Genomic DNA, 24078 nt, shown 5'->3' on the forward strand with positions numbered 1-24078 from the left:
TACATAATTTTAATATGCATATACATAATTTTATTATGGATATACATAATTTTAATATGGATATACATAATTTTATTATGGATATACATAATTTTATTATGGATATACATAATTTTAATATGCATATACATAATTTTAATATGCATATACATAATTTTATTATGGATATACATAATTTTCTTATGGATATATATAATTTTCTTATGGATATACATAATTTTATTATGGATATACATAATTTTATTATGGATATACATAATTTTATTATGGATATACTTAATTTTATTATGGATATACATAATTTTAATATGCATATACATAATTTTAATATGCCTATACATAATTTTATTATGGATATACATAATTTTATTATGGATATACATAATTTTATTATGGATATACATAATTTTAATATGCATATACATAATTTTAATATGCATATACATAATTTTAATATGCATATACATAATTTTAATATGGATATACATAATTTTAATATGCATATACATAATTTTAATATGCATATACATAATTTTAATATGCATGTACATAATTTTAATATGGATATACATAATTTTAATATGGATATACATAATTTTATTATGGATATACATAATTTTAATATGGATATACATAATTTTAATATGCATATACATAATTTTAATATGGATATACATAATTTTATTATGGATATACATAATTTTAATATGCATATACATAATTTTATTATGGATATACATAATTTTATTATGGATATACATAATTTTAATATACATATACATAATTTTAATATGCATATACATAATTTTAATATGCATATACATAATTTTAATATGGATATACATAATTTTAATATGCATATACATAATTTTAATATGCATATACATAATTTTAATATGCATGTACATAATTTTAATATGGATATACATAATTTTAATATGGATATACATAATTTTATTATGGATATACATAATTTTATTATGGATATACATAATTTTTATATGCATATACATAATTTTAATATGCATATACATAATTTTATTATGGATATACATAATTTTATTATGCATATACATAATTTTAATATGCATATACATAATTTTAATATGGATATACATAATTTTATTATGGATATACATAATTTTAATATGCATATACATAATTTTAATATGCATATACATAATTTTAATATGCATATACATAATTTTAATATGGATATACATAATTGTATTATGGATATACATAATTTTATTATGGATATACATAATTTTAATATGCATATACATAATTTTAATATGCATATACATAATTTTAATATGCATATACATAATTTTATTATGGATATACATAATTTTAATATGCATATACATAATTTTAATATGGATATACATAATTTTAATATGCATATACATAATTTTAATATGGATATACATAATTTTAATATGCATATACATAATTTTAATATGCATATACATAATTTTAATATGAATATACATAATTTTAATATGGATATACATAATTTTAATATGCATATACATAATTTTAATATGCATATACATAATTTTAATATGCATATACATAATTTTAATATGCATATACATAATTTTAATATGGATATACATAATTTTTATATGCATATACATAATTTTAATATGCATATACATAATTTTAATATGAATATACATAATTCTAATATGGATATACATAATTTTAATATGCATATACATAATTTTAATATGCATATACATAATTTTAATATGGATATACATAATTTTAATATGGATATATATAATTTTAATATGCATATACATAATTTTAATATGGATATACATAATTTTAATATGCATATACATAATTTTAATATGCATATACATAATTTTGCTTTTTAGAACATATATTGAAAATCAATTAAAATTAAAAATAAAAATAATTAAAAAACATCTTAAAGGAACTTCTAATGTATGTTCTAAAAAGCACAATTATGTTTATTTTTTTTATTTTTACAAGGAAATCATCACTTATCAAGGCCTGAAGGCCACTCAAGGATAAGGGTTATTGCGTGTACAGTAATCAATGGGATAATATCGTATAAATCGCTAGTAATGAAGATCTGATAAAGTGTCTTACTTAAGGGGGGATTCATCAGGAATTTGTTTATGTTGGACTTGAAGACATCCAAGTTGTAGTCAGGTGGGAAACATGCAAACGGAAAAGAGTTCCACAGGCGTGCACTTCTAAGAAAGAAGCTTTGTTCATGGAATCTACATTTTGGTTTAGGCACAGATAAAGTGTGGGGAAAATTACTGACAGTGGTTTCAGCTAGACGGGTATTTTTCGTAAAAGATTGGCGAGGGGAGACCAGAGATTGGAGCTCAGACGAGCAATTCCCATGAAAATAACGATAAAACAACGACAGGCTCGCAACGTCCCTTCTGTGGGAGAGAGGTTGCAGGGAAGAGAAAATGGCATCCTCCACTAGGCTACAAAGTCTATTTTGTATTCTGTCAAAGCAGGATAGGCCGTTTTTAGCAGCTCCTGCCCAGATATGGCAACAGTACTCCATCTTTGGACGTACTTGGCATTTATATAGATAGAGAATTGCATCAGCAGTGAGATCTACTGGAGCGGTAGAAGGATACCACCATCTTTCCAGCGACCTTGGCAACAGACTTGATGTACGTGTTCCATTTCAGATCAGGAGTAAAGGTCAATCCCAGAAGCTTGTCAAAACACGGGGCCTCACCCAGACGAGAGCCATCCATCACAATTGATGCCAGCTGGGGATCAGAGCGTTGATGATGTAAGGATAGGAGTTTGGTATTAGATGCATTAAAAGTAACCAGCCACATCTTCCCCCATTGTACCACGTGCTGAAGATCAGAGAAAATCAGAGAGAACTTTGTGATTTACGGCCTTTTATGTATTGCCATATATGGTCGTGTCATCAGCATAGATGTCAACGAATGATTTAATTATGTGTCTTGGGAGATCATTGATGTAGATCATGAAGAGAGTTGGACCCAGGATGGACACTTGAGGGACACCAGCATTAATACTGTGGGCTTCTGATTTCTGCCCATTAACCACTACTCTTATGAGCCTATCAGAGAGAAATGATTTAATAATTGAGAAAACATTTCCAGTTACACCGTAGCTGGAAATCTTGTAAAGTAGGACTTTATGCCATACAGAACAGAAAACATATTGCATGTCACTAAATAATAAAGAAATATTACTTCCAGATTTAAGACGAAATATTTTATAATTTTAACTAATGCACATTTTCTCCATAAGAGAACATTATAACATCGCAGTATCAAAGCGATTCTTAAGATTCGCAGTAATTTTTAATATTCAATTTCAAGTTGCCAATATTAGAGTGATATAATTTATAGGTTAATAGCTATTAAATCAACAAAACCTAAATATGACTAAAAATATCTAGGTATTTGAATTGATGATTTTAATTTTAAGCCTTTCAGTAAATATGTCTTCATTGTCCAGTCATTGACGGCAGGGGCAAAAATAAGTCGTAAGCTGAAGGTTTTGGTTTCGATTCTCGGTGGTGGCGCACGAGTCTTTGTTTTTTTTTTTTAAACTTTAAATCATTACTATATATTGCGTCCAATGTAATCCATAATATAAATCCCACCTGTTTGTTTAAATGTATGTATATATGTGTGCATGTTTGTCTGCCTAAAACTTTCGACAGGCGAGGGATTTTCATGAGATCGCTATCGTTGTGAAGCCGACCCTTCGAACGACAAACACGGAAAAATTGGCTAAAAACGTTAATCACTTCACCCTCAACTGGGCGCTTTTTCGACGGTGTTTTCGAAAGCCATCCTCTTTTTTTCGATTGAATTGCTTTAATTTAAGCCGACATCACATCCGGTTTGGCGATGGGCAAAACAGCAAAGACGTCACATTTTTTTCATGTTCTTTTTCTCCTTCGCGGTACAGGTTCGAGCCGGCCTGCCTTCAACCACTTTTTTTTTTGCTCAACACACACATCCAAACACCCGGGAAATGCCAGGCACCTAGGCTAGTACGTATATATTTTTGTTTAATCTATAAAAGTGAACGTGTCTGTGTGACTGTGTGTGTACAATTTTCTTACGCAATAACTCTGTCAATTTTCAATCTACAGACTCGAAATTTGATATACAGGGTACTGAGATTTGGGAAAATATTTGTAATCCGTGTTCGGCCAGAAATTTGGGCCAAAGTTAAACGGTTTGACCTTTGAGAACTCTACCAAATTCCTCCGCCAATTTTTGGTCTAAACACTTGACATTTTAGATATAGGTTCCTCGGACATGGATAAAACTTAATAACTCGTTGATTTGAGCCCAAAACAATAAATGTCAACGGGTAATATGGGTCAAAGTTAAAAAAATTGACGCTTTTTAATTCTTAATATACACACCTAAACACCCGGACAACGCTGGGCTGAAATGCTAGTATATATATATATAGTGATCTTGTCTGTTTTCTGTCGGTGTGCAGAACGATCTCTACAAAATTCCTCTGTCAATATTTGGTCTACAGACTTGAAACTTCAAATATAGGAATTTGGATCCGTGAAACAAATGTTTAGCCGGTTAAAATAGCTTTAAGGGGTAAAAAAAACAAAAAAACTTAACATGCATAAGTCGACTAAACGTGTTATTCCTACGCATGCGCAAATATACATTCACATGTTAAAATCGCAACATTTTAAAGGTTTTCTTATCAATCACTACTATAGTAAGTACAATGTAATAATCTATAAAGAATTGTCTTTATAATAATAAAGGTAGCCTGATAAATATATATATATATATATATATATATATATATATATATATATATATATATATATATATATACTCCTATCAATTCTTTCTTTTTTGTGTATAAATTTTGAGGGGTTTTTTGTGTGTGTATTGATATTCATATTAAAAATCCTTTTTTCTATTTATTTTTAAAAAAATACAACTTTGTTATATATGGGTTGTTGAATTGCATTCATCTTCAAAAGATCTAGATAATTGGCATATTCTTTTAAACATTCATTTTAATTAATTCCCTATTAGTTTTTTTTAGTTTTCTTATGGGATGATCATCTTTAGTTAACTATTACGTGTAATTATATTTATGCAGATATTCTACATGATTTATAATTGCATAATATTTGAGTAAAAAGTTTACAGTAAACACAAACCTCTTTCCACATATATTTATTAATGCGTATGTATATATATTTATTTGTTTAAAAACTTTTGCCTACCAAACCCCTCTGTCAGTTTTTTATCTACAGACATGAAACTTAATATGTAGAGTATTCGGAATCAATGCAAAACTTTATATTTAGGTTTTAGTCGTGGGAAATCAATGCAACAGAGTGAAAATTAAAATATGGAACTTGTCAGGTGGAGGTCGAACATCAGCATTACGAATATGCATGCGTAACGTAATAGCTATGGGTTTATCTTAATTTTTAGCCTTGCAGCAAACATGTCTTCGTAGCTCCGGCATTAACATCAAATGAAAAAATAAATCGTATGCTAAACATTTTTGTTTCTCGCTAGTGCACAAGTCATTTTTTTACTTTTAAATCATTACTATATGTTAGGTCCAATATTTATATATATATATATATATATATATATATATATATATATATATATATATATATGTGTGTGTGTGTATATTAAGAGATATATTAAGAGATTTATTAAGACATATGTTAAGAGATATATTAAGAGATATATTTGATAAATTATTTCAACTTCTAGCGTATTAACTTAATTCATTACAAGTTGTTTCAATAGACGGGATAAATATTATATCATCAAATGATTTAAGTTAAAATAAAAATAAAAATGAAAGATATTGTTTTACATACGGATATTAAAATCCAGGAGAGTGGAAGTAAGGGAAGGAAAAGAGAAAAAAATAAGAAAAAAGATACATATATAAATTAAATTAAAATTTATAAATATAAGACAGAACAAGAGATGAGGAGTGGGAAAAGGAAGAAAATATAAAACGGAGGGAGGGAATTAATAATTGAGCGTGTCAAAAAAAGTTTTTTTGTGTATTGGACGTTGACTTGCATGTGTCTCAAAGTCAGAACTCGATTAAGAAGTCAGTAATATTCTGCGACGACGGCGGTGGTGGGGTGGGCAGAGAAAGCCAAGATGCGTCCAGTTTAATTGGGTAACAGATGCGTTCAATTTAGTCTATATCAAATCTTTTTGCGTAGGAAATCAATTATGTTGGGTATATTTTAGAATTTGAGCCAGGTTTAAGGAAGAAGAAAAAAATGGAATTTTGTAATAGTTTCAGAACATTTAGAGTTTTAATTACATAGGTTTAGTAATTTTATTTTAAAAAATTGATTCATTAATGGAGAATATTATATATATATATATATATATATATATATATATATATATTGCTTACTCTTAATACAATGTATGTGTAGCAAGAGTTTTATTTTCATATGATATAAGCCATGCCACTTTTTAATCTGTAAATATCCAACGAACGAACAGTTGATTTATAAAATAATAATTCATTGAATTCGTAAGAAAAATCGAAAATCAGAATGTACATATTACAAGATAAAAAGGAGGTCGTATTTTTTCCTCGTACATAATACGAACCCCATCCGATGACGTAACAGAGATTTCGCAGATGGCGACCAATAGTAAATGTCTCCACAATGATCACGTGCATGAAAAAACCCTCGCAAAACATCCAGAAGTAATTGCAGCATGTCGTGTATTGCGTTAGCACGTGCACCATCCTGCACCAAATCTAAAATGGAAGTCAGGGATAAAAAATAAAACCGACGTAGCATTGTTATGTTAAGGTTTAATAATAATAATAATAACATTAATAATAATAATAATAATAATAATAATAATAAAAATAATGATGAAATAATAATAATAATAATAATAATAATAATAAAATAATAATAATAAAATAAAATAATAAAATAATTAAAAAAAAAATAATAATAGCAGCAAAAAATATAAGAGACGACATGACAGTATTGCGAGAAAGGGATATATGCAAGAAAAGAAGGTTGGAATTCAATGAAAGATGGCACGAGCATGTTCCAGAAAGGGTAGTGGAGAGTGATAGTTGAATGAAATTATTGTTGGATATGAATATCCAATGTGATAATATGATTGAAGCAAGGAGACCAGATTTAGTTACGTTGGAAAAATAAAGGAACACATGGCAATAATCATTGACATAGCAGTGCCAGCTGATGCGAATGTGGAGGAAAAAGAACAGGAGAAGGCCGAAAAAATACCAAAAGGGAAATTAAAAGATTATGGAAGTTGAAGGTAGAAAATGTACTTATTGTGATGGAATGCCGTCAGGGCCAGTTGCTTTACTGGAATCAAGGTTCTTTATTAGCTTGGCGACCTCACGCACGGATATTTGTATGTTGCATAGCGTGTTGTCTGTTATAGGAGGAAATACAGGGAGTTGATGGTCATTGTCGCATAGGGTAGAATTATCTGCAAAGTTCTTGGCAAATAGTCTGGTCTTGTCTGATGCTGACGAGATGACCTCAGGTCCATCGATGATAGCTGGGATAGAACGCACGCTTATTTTGATGGAAACACTGGGAAGTGGAACAAAATGATTTGGTAAATGGATTGAGAAAATTGGAATCCATTGCAATATTGGAGTATTTAAAAAGACTGCCTTGTTGGGAACCGCCAAAATCTTGCGAAATGTGCTGGAAGACTAAGAAAATAAGATAGACATATTTTCTTCATTTGTTATTATCCGCCTATCAGTATAAAATCAGCAATAGACAAAATGTGAATTAGAATCAAGGAGGAAAGAAAGATCGAGGAGAGAGCACTGACCAGACCTCCGCTGGATAAATGCGAAGAGAAGTGGGGTCTTGTGGCGGCTTATTGCCACTCAAATTCCAATGAAGACCAATAGCCGCTGCCAACGAGAAATCAATGGCAAGCAGCTGTTGCGATAATGCAAATTTATTTGCAGATAATATCGAAAGAGGTGGAGACTACTGGAAATCTGAGGAGACTTGTTGTCACTCAGCTTCCAGGGAACACCGCAGCAAGTAAAGACCCTTGATAACCTATGTGAAAGCCCTTGTGAACCAATAATCATAAATTCTCCAAAAATGTGAACGGTGAAAGTCAATTTTATAAAGTTGTGAACGGAGGAAAAACAAAAAAAAAAAACAGAACGACCAAACCCGACGATTACAAAACTCTATTGGAGTAAGATGTGGGAAGAACGACAGGACTACAACAGAAATGCCGAATGGCTGAAAGACATGAAAGAAGAGTAACAACAAATAGAAGAAGGAACAGCGAATGAAATAAGCAAGGAAACCCTAAAGAAAACTATAGGAAAAATGGCAAACTGGAGAGCACCAGGGCACGACGGGATACATGAATACTGGTTCAAAAAAATTCACAACATTACACGAAAGGCTAGCTCAAAATCTGAGAAGATGTATACAGGAAGCAAGCGTGCCAGGTTGGATGATAAAAAGTAAGACCACACTGCTACAGAAGGACACGGAGAAAGGAACCATCCCCAGCAACTATAGGACTATCACACGCTTACCCACTATGTGGAAATTACTGACAGCACAACTGAGAGAACAAATCTACCACTCCTTGAATAATCGTGGACTCCTTCACGAGGAACAGAAAGGATGCCAAAAAGGAAAAAAAAAGGAATACATGGTCTGCTATATATAGATCAAAAGATCGTAAAGGAGGTAAAAAGAAGAAGAAAGAAATTAGCCATGGCATGGATCGACTACAAAAAAGCGTACGATAGGATCCTCCAAGCATGGTTAATAGAATGCATAAAAATGTATAAAATACCAAGCAAGATCATTGACGTGATTGAAAATATAATGGGAACATGGAGTCTGGAACTGACAGCTGATGGACAATACATAACAGAAATTAACATACAAAGAGGCATCTTCCAAGGAGATTCACTATCACCATCGCTGTTCATCATAGCTATGATGCCCCCGAACAGTATTCTGAGAAGGTGGCAAGCCAGTTACAATTTTTCTAATAGAAAGGAAAAAATGAACCACCTGATGTACATGGACGATCTGAAACTTTTTGCAAGGACCGAACAGGAACTAGAGACACTAATTAACACTACCAATATCTTCAGCCAGGACATCCAAATGGAGTTTGGAATGGAAAAGTGCGCACTACTATTCATAAAAAAGGGAAAACTGGAGACGAGAGAAGGCATGGAACTGAGGGCATTAGGGGAACAAGACGACTATAAATACTTGAGAATTCTGGAAACAGACACCACCAAAACAACAGAAATGAAAGAGAGAATTAGAAAGAAATATCTCCGGAAAACAAGAAAACCTGAAAACGAAACTATATAGCATAAACTTAATAAAAGATATAAATAGATGGGCAGTATCACTAGTAAGATGCTTTGGACCGTTCATAGGGTGGACAAAAAAAGAACTGAGACAGCTCGATGAGAAGACCAAGAAACTCATGATACTGTACAATGAACTACACCCAAAGGACGATATTGACCGACTCTACTTGAAAAGAAAAGACGGCGGGAGAGAACTGGTTTGCATAGAAGCCTGTATTGATGACACACACAAAAAAGAAAAAGAACTAGAAAAATACATAATGCAAAACACTGAAAGGATAATTATGGCAGCAAGAGACATGGAAAAAAATCAACATAAAAGCAGAACACAGAGAGACAAATGACAAAACGAGAAAAGAAAAATGAGAAGAGAAACAACTCCACGGAAGATTCATAAGAATGACAAAAGATGAGAATGACGAAAACACCTGGACATGGATGCGAAAAGGACATATAAAATGAGAAACTGAATCTCTAATAACTGCAGCACAAGATAACTCGATAAGAACCAACCATATCAAAGCAAACATCGACAAAACACAAGAAAACAGCAAATGTAGACTCTGTGAACAAAGAGACGAAACGATAAACCATATAGTAAGTGAATGCAGTAAACTAGCCGGAAAGGAATACAAAAAACAGGCACGACCAAGTGGGAAGGGTAGTACAATGTAAATCATGCAAACAACTGCATCTCGAATGCACAGACAAATGGTACAAGCACAAGCCGGCAACAGTACTTGAAAAGAGAATAGATGACACGATGTCGTAATAATTAATAAGAAAGAAAAGTCCTGTAAAATTGAAGATTTTGCTGTCTCAGCTGACCAAGGGAGGAACGGAGCAAAGACACAGCTAGCCAGAGAGCTAAACGGGATTTGGATGATGAAGAAAATCAAAATAATACCTATAATAGTAGGAGAACTAGGAACAATTCCAAAAAAAATTTTGAAAAATAGAATGGCAGAAATTGGGATCAGAGGAATGGCTGGAAAGATACAAGGAATAACGATAATGAAAACAGCTAAAATATTAAGGAAAACCCTTGAATGCGGGGATTTATACACATGAACCACATGCGTGAGCTAGACAAAATACTGCAGAGGCAAAACATGAAGAAGCGTTACAGAGAATCAAGAACACTGAAGCTGCACATCTACAAGTTCTCCATCCCCTCATTCATCCCCTCCCATTGCCCCATCACCGATACCCCCTCAAAGTCTAATACCAAATAGCTGAGAAGCGCCAAGGAGGATGGAAAGCGCTGACCAGACCTCTGCTGGATAAGAGCAAAGAGGATTGGGAACTTGAGGCGGTTTATTGCCATCCAAATTCCAGTGAAAATTTATGGTAAACTGCTATTGTGATAGCGCAAACTAATTTGCAAAAGTTATCGAAAGAGGTGGTGAGTACTGAAAATCTGGATGGACTTATTGTCACTCAGACTCCAGGGAACGCCACAGATTGTTCTCAAAGAGAATTTTTTGACGATAGTCTGCGTAAAAATTCCTAGTGAATATCATTATTATTATTATTATTATTATTATTATTATTATTATTATTATTATTATTATTATTAATAATAATAATAATAATAATAATAATAATAATAATTTGGTATGTCAGCATTCAATGGCACTACACCAAATAGTTGCGAAGAGTCGAGGAGGATGGAAAGACCGAGGAAAGTATTTACCAAACTAGCACCGGATGAGTCCGAAGAGAACTGGGACCTGGGGGATGGTTATTGCTAATAAAATTTCAGTGCGGACCTATCGTCGTTGTCAGCGAGAAATCAAATGGCAAACGGCTGTTGCGTTAATGCAAATTCATTTACAAAAGTAAGACCACACTGCTACAGAAGGACACGGAGAAAGGAAATTAGCCATGGCATGGATCGACTACAAAAAAGCGTACGATAGGATCCTCCAAGCATGGTTAATAGAATGCATAAAAATGTATAAAATACCAAGCAAGATCATTGACGTGATTGAAAATATAATGGGAACATGGAGTCTGGAACTGACAGCTGATGGACAATACATAACAGAAATTAACATACAAAGAGGTGGAGAGTATTGAAAACTTAGGGAGACTTGTTTTTGCTCAAACTCCAGAGAACACCACAGACTGTGGACAGAGAGAACTTCAATAATGGCGTATGTAAAAACTAGTTATTCTGATTTCGTTTAAAAATTATTGTCTGAAAAGAGATGGGATTTATTCCTAGAGGACTTTCCCCTCAATCTCGGCTCTACATCAGGAGCTTCAAATATCGAGGGTTTTCAAAGATAATGGTGGCGCTAACAATAACAGAGAAACTGTTATTAGAAAAACCTGAATATATTTTAATAATTTTTCTATAAGTCCATAACCAGAGAATATGTCTTCAGGCGAGAAACACGTAATAAATAAAAATATTGTTTACTCACTAGGAGTAGTAACACAAGCCATTATCAAAGATTTCTCTTTCAGAACATTATTATTACTATTATTATTATTATTATTATTATTATTATTATTATTAACAACAACAACAGCAACAACAACAACAATAATAATATTAACCACTATAACCAGGTGTAGCATATATTCCATATCGTGGACGCATATATGGTGTCCCAGTAAGACGTCAAGATAAAGATTGCTTTCAGCTCCACGACGCCTGTACTTGAAGGTTGACGTTGAGGTACACGCAAAATGGCATCGTCATAAGCCACGCGTAGGGGGATATTGAAAACGAAATTACTAATACACTGCGTTCTTTTCTATGTAAGACATTTCAATAGACCGACTGGATGCCATTGTCGTTGACTAAGAGTCTAATGTGTTCAAAATTGCCAATGTTGCAATTCTGGTGGTCACAATCTTAGTGTCACGCAAGGATTGGAGACGGAACGGTTTCCTGGGAAACCAAGTTGTTCGAGTTTGTAATCATATTCAAACTACTTCCTCTTCTTCTAATATTTCTCACTACTAGGAATTATATTGAATCTTTGGGGGGTTACAATTAAGGAGCTGGCCCTGGACATCATCAGGGCATCGTCTGTGAATCATCACACATTTGCATCCACCTGTAAAATGTGTAAAAGGTGCTTGGTCAAAAAATAAAGAAATAAAATTAGAACTAGTTTGGTTGAGATAAAATGGCAAAGATGATCCCAATTTTAATCGTAGTACTTGGATTCATCATAAAAGAAGTCGAAAGTCACTTGTAGGAAGTTAAGATACCAAAAAAGAACCGCACTACTATGAAAATATACTTCACTTGGATCAAATAATAATTTCTAAAAACTTCGGTCTGAGATTGTTAGAGGTTTTGGAGGACACTCACAGTAAGTAACCGATTTTTGAAAGATATTGTCAATACTGCTATTACTGGTGCTTCTTCTATTACTACTTCTATTACTGACACTACTACTACTGCTACTACTGCTACTACTATTACTACTACTACTACTACTAATAATAATAATAACACGAAAGTCGTTCCAAATGTAATACATCCTATTTTTGAACAAACAAAACAAACAAAATAAAACAAAAGTTAAAGAGCTATTACCATTTACACGAGCGACATTTTGTTCTCCAGAATTTATTTCCCTACATATTCACTACCATTCTCAATGCACTTTTGCCAGCGATGGGATAGTGGATATGCTTGGGCACCCAAGGCATGCTTTGTCACATCTCTGTCGAAACTCCAAAATCGACGAACTCCTGACCGTGCTGACATCAACTGCATACACTTTATAAACGTTCAACAGGCGCCGCTAAATGTTGATGGGTTCAATTTTTTTCAGCATGAACCAAATCAATGACACATCTCTATTTCTGACGCACGTCCATGGCAGGGGTTGCTTTCCTAGAGTCTTACACTGTCAATATCTTCTACAGAGAGATGAAACTTTCAGGTCGTGAATGCATGAGTTTGTTGTTACAACAATGTAATTTGCAATCCCTTCTGATTAATTCGGGCGGAAGTGTTCTTTTATCAACCTTGCGGATAACAATGGGCTTGTCCACTTTCTATAAGGACCGGGAGAATATATCTCTCGGCTTTATGTAAAAGTCATGTACACTTGGCAGTCGGACAGACGTATACACACTACCTTCATTTGTTGTATTTGCCTTTCTGTTCGATATGTTCTGTTTACACTAAATGTCTACTTGTGTCTTTATTCCGAGCCCTTACTGGTCCACAACAATTTAGGAACTCTATAATAAGAAATAAATTTTTCATCGCCTGCATTGCTATTTTGTCGGTTGGTTGATTGGTTGGTTGGTTGGTTGGTTGGTTGGTTGGTTGGTTGGTTGGTTGGTTGTTTTTGTTTTGCGGCATATCAACCCATTCGGGTTATTTAATGCCGAATCCAAAGATTTTGAAGAACATTTTTTGGTCAGAGTGGACCTGGGAGCAATTGCTATTAAAGGGTGGCTCTACACTCCCCAAAGCCCACAAGCTGGAGTCTCACCACTCGATATAGTTTAAGGTCATATCCAGGACCTTGTTTTTTTTTGTAATTTAATGCCAAACGATGTTGCGTAACTCGATACTAAATGCGTTTCGATGACGTTGTTTCTGTAGGGAAACGTGCGACTTACCTAACTAGCACGTATGCATAATTCAACGGGTCGGTCGTGGAATGAAATGCTTGAAGAAGAAACAAAAATGGGTGCCTTATCTCTTTATATGCCTGCAATGTGATCACCCGATATGCAAATGAGATGCTCCTGGTTGGAGATAAAAGAGGGTTGATTTTTTAGAGGGACGTTCATTTTGAAGTTGGATTTCGAAGAAATAAGTTGAATTAGCAGAAGTTCGTTTGGAGTTGAGAGAAGATGAGTTACGTATACAGAAGTTTGGACGTTGGAAGTTTGAACAAAATTGTTAACCTTACCCAGGAAATAATTGGTGTGACGGACGGAAGAAATAACACTCAAGTTATTGAATTATAGTTTCCTGTGTCAATCATTTTACGCTTCACCGTGTCTAAAGATCTGTATCACTTTGGTAGTGTCGATGCTAGGCGGAAACTTACATAACGCCTAGATTAGATAACGAGTAACCTGGTCGATTAGTATTATTAAAAAAATAAAACAATTTGATTTTTGAAAATATTAATTTACAGCGTAAAATACTGAGGCAGGAATTTAATTCCAAAATTAAGAAAACAAAGTCGATTTAGGAATTTTAAACTAAGTAGTAATTTTGTTAATTAAGTAAACAAGGGTTTAGCTTACGTGAACGTGATTTGATCTGTTTTACTGATAGAGATACACGTAGCCTTCCCAAATGGTCATCCATCTAGTACTGGGCAGGCTCAACGTTGCTTAACTTCGGCGATCTGGTGAGAACCGGTGTGTCAACGTGATTGTACTGTACATATAGTAAATTTTATTTTTATTTTAAGGTTTGTGATATCATAATTAGTTAACACACATCACAATAATGACCTACAATTGTAATTATGAAGCTTGAATATATATAGAAACTAATGTACTGTCGTTACGCACACGCTTATGCTTTACAGTCAGATAAACTTTTCTAAAAAAAATAACGACTCTGAAAACTAGTACATCATCTACAGGTACATTTATTTAAAGAGAAAAAGTAAAAACTGAAAGAGAAAAAAATGACGGGTATGAGAAAGTAAAAACAATAGCAACAAACGAGGGTAGGAAAATGAAGGAGTTAAAGAAATCGAAAAACTGAATAAGTTCGTAAAGAAATTGAACATGAAATGTCGCGTTGCATTACAAAGTAAACAAACACATTGTCCAGAAGAAGAAATGAGTAAAACATAGCATTGATGCTGGAGATGGGAGCGGATAAAGAAAACAGGGTTGTGCTGCGTCGCCAGTGGTTGCAAAATGGAAATAAACACCAACCGGAAGAGGAAATTAGGAAGAACGTCACTTTTTAGAGAATAATAACTTAAAGGGAGATAATTGGTTCAAAACAAGGAGGCAGAACATCTACTTAAAGGTAAAGAAGGGTATAAAATAGCAAATATCTCAACCAATGAAAACAAATTAATATGATTTTCGGAACCAACACCACTAAATTAGTGTAAATAAGCTTCGAAACTTTGGCAACCAAAAAATGTGTTCACCAGTGATTGTTAAAATTTCACATAAATCAGAAATATCTGAATTTTAATGAAAAGATTCTACCGCTTTTACTTTGTATAAAAGTAAATATAACTAAATATAGTCTACTATATAGGCTGTGAGTCCTGGATATGATCTTAAACTATATCGAGTGGTGAGGCCCCAGCTTGCGGGCTTTGTGGAATGTGGAGCCACCCTTTAATTACAATTGCTCCCAGGTCCACTCTGATCCGGAGTGGTAGTACCTGTTAGGGTCCTAACTATGGGTTAAATAGAAACTGACTTGAAAACAACAACTATTCTATTAAAAAAAAAACCTTTCTTCAAAATCTTTGGATTCGACATTAAATAACCTGAAAAGAGTTGATATGTCGTAAAACAAAAACAACCAACCAACCAACCCAGCGGCTGTGTTCCAAATTCGATAGTTTAGGACAGAATCATGTACGTATAAGTAAACATATACACACACCTAACTTTATATAAATGGAGATAATCTGCTGGCATTTCACGTGTAAACCATTTGGAATTCCAACACATTTTCAAAGAACATTTATAACAGCAATTGTCATATGTTGTTGCCTTTTCTTTCATTTGTTTAGATAACGAATCGGTTAAATCACGGTAAGTCATCGGAGACATCTATGCTCACGTTTCAGTGATTGTTTGTTCTAATTCTTCGCCATTTGATGGTTAGTAGTTTCGCAATATTCTCTTGGGAATTATCCATCAAGTTTTCGTTACATTCGCATCATCTATTCGTCGTCCGATTTTGAAAAGTTATTCTCTCCTCTATCGACCATTCTTCAACTTAGATTTCGCTGTATGAAATAAAACAAGGTTATGCCCTGAAATTTTCCCCAAGGTATGAGATCAGAAAATTATCTAGTATATCTTAGCAGTATCGATCATTTTATGTATAAAATATTTCCAAAATCCGTGGTAATAAATAAATACGTAGAAAGTAGAGCTATTAAACCTGACATAGTTATATGGGTCAAGAAAGAGAAGAAAAAAAGACAACCTCAGTAGAAGTTAGTACCCCTAATATTGCTGGCGTATATAGATCTGAGAAGGGAAAATTACGAAATACTAAGGTCTTATATAAGACACGAAAAAAGAAATTGGAATCTTAGGAAGATCTCTATAATTCTAGTAATTATTGGAGTAATCACACTGATAAAGAAAAAAAATACCTAGCAAATATACCCGGTGAACAAAGTACAAAAGAGATACGAACAATTGGACTTGAGGGTGAATATCTGAACAATTTCTCTCATTTGGCAAATAGTGGGCGAATGGCATCTCACATCTGGTAGGATGCCCTATCCCCAAAAATTGCATTATCGTAGATGATCAACATATTAATTTTGATGTCTTTTCGTGTATATTGAACGTTGCTGTTTTCGATGTAAAATGCTGGCAGTGGATTCGAAATCAGTGTCCTGTTATAATATGTCAGTCTTGGCGGCATCGTTTCAGGTGTTGGAATCACAATTGGCAAATCGATTTTAAATGAGCACCCTATGTCCGAAATAGTAGACTAAAAGCATATCATATGGAGAGCTATTCACTTACGAGTTTATACTTTATCAATCATATGATATTTTTCTCCAATGTTCCTGAATTTTTCAAGTAATTTAAATTAATTAATGTAATTTAAATTAATTAATGTAAGTAATTTAAATGAATTAATTAATGTAAGTAATTTTGATTAATTAATGTAATTTAAATTAATTAATGTAATTTTAATTAATTAATGTAATTTAAATTAATTAATGTAAGTAATTTAAATTAATTAATTAATGTAAGTAATTTAAATTAATTAATGACAGTAATTAAAATTAATTAATGTAATTTAAATTAATTAATGTAAGTAATTTAAATTAATAAGTCTAAGTAATTTAATGATGTATTTACGTTGCCACCGACCAGTGCGTTATTACAGGAGAACACTTCGTACATAGTAAAGAGTCCACTTATAGTAAACTTTATTTCACACAGCCTCTGACGATTTAATCTAACAACTAATTAAACGCTATTATTGCTTGTGTCAGCCCTAATTTCGGAATGACATGTCTTTTCTAATTGTAATTCGAATACTCTGTTTAACCATCTAATCTATGCAAATGTACATCTATTACTGACGAAAATATACTGTCAACGGGCTAAAAAAGCAAGCTATGAATAAAAACAATGAAAAAGCAAGTTATAAAATGTATATATTTCTCGAAGTATGTATATCAATTTATTTGTCTAATTTTATAAATATATGTGCACATTAGAAGATACATACATACCCCCATATATATATATATATATATATATATATATATATATATATATGTGTGTGTGTGTGTGTGTGTGTGTGTGTGTTTGTGTGTGTGTATGTGTGTGTGCATACGTGCGCGCGTGTGTATACAAATTACATATATTTTTATACACTTGATAAAAAAATCAAGTGAACAATGTTTCCGACATGCTTTTCTTTATTTATAAATTTAAAGTTTCGGGGAACGAAACTTCGAGAGGGAAAACGAAAGATAAATTTTAATTAAATTTTAAATTAACATTAAACATAAAAATAAAAAATTTGAATCCAAATAAATAAGTATAAAAGAGTTGAAAAAACTACAATAGTTGATCTGTTTTTCAGCGCTGCTTTTTTCTGCTTTTTAACCAATTATGTTCCAACCATTTTCTATTGAATTCCGGCCGAGTGTCATGAGAGGACAATGTTCCTGTTCAAATATGTAGAAATTATTATTTTCTACATTTATACTATTATATAATATAAAATAAATATACATACATATATATATATATATATATATATATATATATATATAAATATATATGTATATATATATATATATATATATATATATATATGATGAAATAAAGACGAAACGTTGATGAACACATAATACGATTTGTTCCTTTTTATTTCTCTCTGTCTCTCTCTCTCTGTCTCCCTCTCTCACTCTCTCTCTCTCTCTCTATATATATATATATATATATTTGTACAGAAAAATTCTCTCCGTTTTTGACTTTGCAGAGCATGGTCGAGTTTGGCAAAAAAAGAGAAGAGAACAAAAACATGAATGTTTGGTGCATTAAAGTCAGGAAGCCGATATCTTCAGACAGCCTTATCTGGTAGAACAAATTTAAATTATCGGATACAAATGTTATATTATTTACACTTAATGCTATCATCCACAGTTAACCGTAAACCATGACATTACAAACAAATTCGAATCAGAAATATTAGTGTTAATAGAAACGAATATTCCATTGCACTGATTTTGTAGAGTTTCTATATGTGAGACCATGTGTGTATGTATATGTGAGACAATGTGTGTATGTATATGTGAGCATGTGTGAAAAGAGAATGTCGCAAACGTCTTGTTAATTTTTGTTATTTTATTTTTAACGACATTCCGATACATGTACTTCGGGTCATAATTTTCAACAAATTTGAGTGAGAAACATTGGTTTTTCCCTATAATGTAATATTCTATTTTACTCAATTAGCGGTATATATATATATATATATATATATATATATATATATATATATATATATATATATATATATATATATAAATATATATATATATATATATATATATATATATATATATATATATATATATATATATAATAAAGAAACATCTGGTTTAGGGGCAAATAAAAACATTAATATAAGATTCGATGCGAGTTCTTTTTTTTTTCTTTTGGATATTATTTGTTCCATTCTTCTTTTTGGGGAGGGCGTTTTTTTACGGAGGAAATATTCAGAATTGATATACAAATATCGGTTGTTCTTACATAAACAAAACGGATATGTAATTCTGCCGAAGGTTTTGTTTTGAATAAATGATTGATAAAATGAAAAAAATCTATCGAAATTGTTATTTATTCGTGTAAGTTGTTATAGCACAACAAACATCGAGCCTAAACTTTATAAAAATTGGTATGCGTGAAGAATAGAAACTATATAAAACAGAGTAATTTACATAAACCTACACACACACACACACACACACACATATATATATATATATATATATATATATATATATATAATTGAACGTATATATATTATATATATTAACGTTTAATTATACAGAAATATATACTTTTAATGTATATATATATATATATATATATATATATATATATATATATATATATATATATATATAAAATGAACTCATTTCCCCCTCTGATTTGGACCTTAATAGGATTAAAAATCAAGACATTTCACGCAAATATAATACGCACAAACTGTAGACGATATTTAGGTGCGTTATAGGCCTATTACGTATCCACTTCCTCGATAATCGTAGATTCCTATATTCTATCTGCTAAGAGTTCACGGCCAAAATCGGTTAAGATCAATGGCAGTGGTAAAATCTGTTCTCTCTAACAAATTCCTCCTTCGGCCGCTAGCACTAAACAACGTTGCGGGATCGTCCACAAGAGACAGTTACGAAGGAACCCCGGTTTGGGTTTTCTTTACTTCATAGTTGCTTAAAAAACTGGAATGGAATTTTAATTCTACTGGGTGAAACGCACCATGGAGTTAATCGAATCGAAGGGTTATTATGACATTTTTTTTAGCTTTATTTCGTTTTGTAGTCAATTAAAAACATAGGGATGGACTGGGTGAAACGCACCATAAAGTTAACCGAATCGAAGGGTTATTTACACCATTTTTTTTCGCTTCATTTCGTTTTGTAGTTGATTAAAAAGACTGGAATGGACTGGGTGAAACGCACTATGGAGTTAACCGAATCGAAATGTTATTTATGTCATTTTTTTCGCTGTTCGCTGTGTTTTTTGTTTGTTTTTGTTTTTCCGAACACGTCCATCATTTTTTCCCTGATTTATGCTTTCTGTTTTTCCGATTTCGCTTTGAAAGAAGTTTTTACGTTTGTTCGCTGTTTTTTTTTTTTTTGGTCTTTTGTTTAAAGAAATTTATTTCTATATTTAAACAGGGCTATTCTTTACTTCACACCCCCTTACACCCCCCCCCCCAAAAAAAGGGCAACGCCGGGTACCCCCGCTAGGTTTTAATATAAAAAAATTAATTGTTACATTAGTTAAGCTTAATAAAAATGAATTTACACTTTCAAAGCATACATATCGGCAGTAAATTTCGTTACATACGTCTATCCCTCGCTTAACCAAGCTCATTTAATTGTTTAGTTTAATGTGTTAGCAGAGGGTATGTTCTATCACATTTAGTTTTGTATATTTTCCGTTATCATATATATTTGAAAGGCAAATTAATCTGATTGAATTTAAGTTTATTTTATTGTTATTAATATTTTTTGGACAATATCTATACTTCATGAACATGCTCACTATTGAACCTAAATACGAAAACTCAGAAATATGAGTAAGATCGTATTGCATTCAAATATTGTTATGTATAGATAAAAGTCCACTCGTTCGCATTAGATTCATGAATTATTTACTCCTGAAATTTTGCGTGTAATATGAAAACTCAAACACAACGTTTTTTCTTCTTTTATTTTTTTTTAACACAATATATTCGCACAATACCCCCCTATGTTTTGGGGGTGAAAGGTTATCAGAAGTTGCAAGAGTTACTCACACGACCAACTAAACATGAAAAGCACATATATACACAACAAATTGAACCCATGTAGAAACTTCATACACACACCACTCACAAAAAACATGCACACTAATATCAAACATGTACACCCAGCAAATTGCACATGGCGCCAACTGTGATCGTCAAGATATGAGGTAGCTAATAGAAGAAAGGTAAATCTGGAAAGAGAGAGAGAGAGATAGAGAGAGAGAGAGAGAGAGAGACATTGGATTGGGCAAAGGGCTCGACCAGATAGATTATTCTTGTATCTCAATCTTCCGTGCCTTCTTTCACATGCTTTATTTCAAGCAACAATTTCATAATATTCCAGAATCACTTCATTGTACCAAATATTTTTTTGGGTGAATCTAGATGAGTAAGTTTTTGTAGACTGGTTGAAAAGAGAATCGCTCCATTATGATCAAGAGAGGATTAAAATGGCTGCCGAAGATGAAGGTTTGGTGATCAATACTTTTAAAAAGACGAGTGGTCTCAGCAATGACAACAAATGCAGGTTCTGCTACACATAATTAGAGAGTGTGAGCCACTTGATATCTAGTTGTAAGATTTTGATGGGGGACGGCGACTATAAAATACTGCACAATGAAATGTATAAATAAACCCACTGGACGATCTGTAAGAAGTTGAATATAAAATGCAGCAGCAAGTTCTGGGAACATATACCAGAAAGAACACCATCCACTATGACTTTGCAATGTGTATAGCTACGTACCTATGAAACGGAGCTATTAAACCTGACGTAGTGATATGGGACAAGAAGGAGAAAGAAGCAACCTTAGTAGAAGGGTTAAACAAATCTGAGAGGAAAAAGATAAAGAAATAACAAGGTCTTATGTACGATATGAAAAGAAATTGGAATCTTAGGAAGATCTACATCATTCCAGTGATTATTAAGGCATCTAAACGCATGAAAAAATTTTTTAAACGATATGGAAAATATACCCGGATAACCAAGTTTAAGAGAGATTCAAACAAATGCACAAAGGGACGGTTAGAATCTTAAAAAAGATCTTTCGGTTGAAACATATGAGATAGTAGGTGAATGTCTGGCATTCAATAGGATGTGTCTCACTTGCTCGAACAAAACGATAAAATATTAAGTCAAAAGCAACTCTTTTTCTCGAAAGTCATTAGGGAACACTGAACTTTCGTTCATCGCCAACTCTTTATATCTAGTTGTCTTATAATACTGTCGTCTGCCGAGGAGTAGAATTTAGTGTATTAGTGCCGTGGGGAACGATTCTGGAAAGGAATGTTACGTCCTCGAGCGGCACGACTAGCTCTCTGGGGGTACAGAGGAAGTCGTCCCTTTATTTAACGATTTGGTCCCGTACGACTGTAACTGCAAATCTTCTTTTTATGGTTACAAAAATGAGAAGAAAAAAGTAAGAAAGAGAGAAACACACAGAGAGAGAGAGAGAGAGAGAGAGAGAGGAGAGAGAGGAGAGAGAGAGTTGGAAGAATTTGGGATCAGATCGCAGGTGGTGACGGTTGTAAAAATTGAAGTCAAGACGTAGTCTTGAACAGTTGCAATTTAAACGCTGTTCGTGGTCGGCGTAAAAGTTGGGAAGTGCATCTTCCCAAAGACAGTCGCGTGCTTGCTCGACTCTCGAGTTCTTAAAATATTTCTTCACATGTTAAAATAAACAATATATTTTTATAAAAACATTCGCTGTTCACTTATTTTATAGCGTATTACCAACTCTTCATTTCAATTTATCTTTATATCTGGTTTTGTTGTACTATTGTTTGCTGGGTTTTCTAATTTGGTGTCTTCGTACCTTGCGTATGTTTCTAAAAGGGCCGTTACATTCTGGCATGTACAACCAGCTTCCCGGGTATATAAAGAAAGTCATCCCTTTAATTTAGATGTTGTTCCCGTACGACCTCAACTGCAAATCGTGGTGACAAAGGCGAGAGAGAGAGAGAGAGAGAGAGAGATAGAGAGAGGGGGTGAATACATATCATCAAGGAAAGAACAAAAAAAAATTATTTCACAAATTCCCTGTAACAAGTTCATTTGGTTCAGCCATCTTAACCTTTCGTTAATACGTTTGAGCCTTCGATTTTATAAACAACTGTCAAACTCATCCAGGATCAAATATGATTGACGGCACATTATACATTCATTATCAATTCTTTATTTCAAGTTATTTTAAATCCATTATTTTGTGTAAGGATAAACGTTGTCATTCTTTTTTTTATATTGTTTTTTTTCTATTTAATCTTAAATCTTATACAGACGCAACGAGTTACACACACGAACAACTAAACATAACGACAGCATACACACACCATAAACAGAAATCACGTAGCAAGTTCATGCACGTAATCCCTAACCAACACAACATGCATATTAACATCTACAATACCATTAGCCCATATTGTAAAATGTTCATCGTATTTGCACACAATGTAAAATACTCACACGGCACCAACCTAAATTAACATGTCTACTGTAATTCTTATAGACGAAACTACTCTTCACCTGAGACGTTTTAAAACTGTGAGAACTTTCGTATTCTATACAGTTTTGTCTTCTGTTGTCTTAATTGTCAATAAAAATTATTTTGGTATGGATCGATTTTGTCGTTTTGTTTTGATATTGTTTTTCCTTTTACTCGTAAATCTTAAAGGATATTTAGGCAAATGGGAAATCTATCATTCTAATCATTTGAACTTAATTCTATTATTTGATTATTCTTTCATCCGATTAATTGGCCAAAACGCAGCGAGACAACAACTATGGAAGGCAGTAATTACTGAGGATAAGTTACAAGACTCAGCATTCCTATCCCGTCGTGATTAATCACCTGAAGAAGGCAACAGATTGAGTTGACCGAAACATGGTGAAATGACAACAAATATGAAGATGAGGATAACAGTCTGCA

At 32.6% G+C, this 24078-nt stretch overlaps 1 protein-coding gene across 1 annotated transcript in view; it reads right to left on the minus strand.

Annotated features, from left to right (window-relative positions):
• Positions 1–24078, minus strand: part of LOC145291157 (calcitonin gene-related peptide type 1 receptor-like) — a 451435-nt gene that overhangs the window by 108020 nt on the left and 319337 nt on the right. Inside the window, exon 6 of the mRNA XM_080136685.1 lies at positions 6654–6807. Within this exon, the coding sequence (XP_079992811.1) occupies positions 6654–6807 (154 nt within the window). The remainder of the gene's footprint in view (positions 1–6653; positions 6808–24078) is intronic.

Source organism: Euprymna scolopes, chromosome 12 (assembly GCF_053919585.1).
Source record: "Euprymna scolopes isolate OS-2025 chromosome 12, ASM5391958v1, whole genome shotgun sequence".
Taxonomy (NCBI): domain Eukaryota; kingdom Metazoa; phylum Mollusca; class Cephalopoda; order Sepiida; family Sepiolidae; genus Euprymna; species Euprymna scolopes.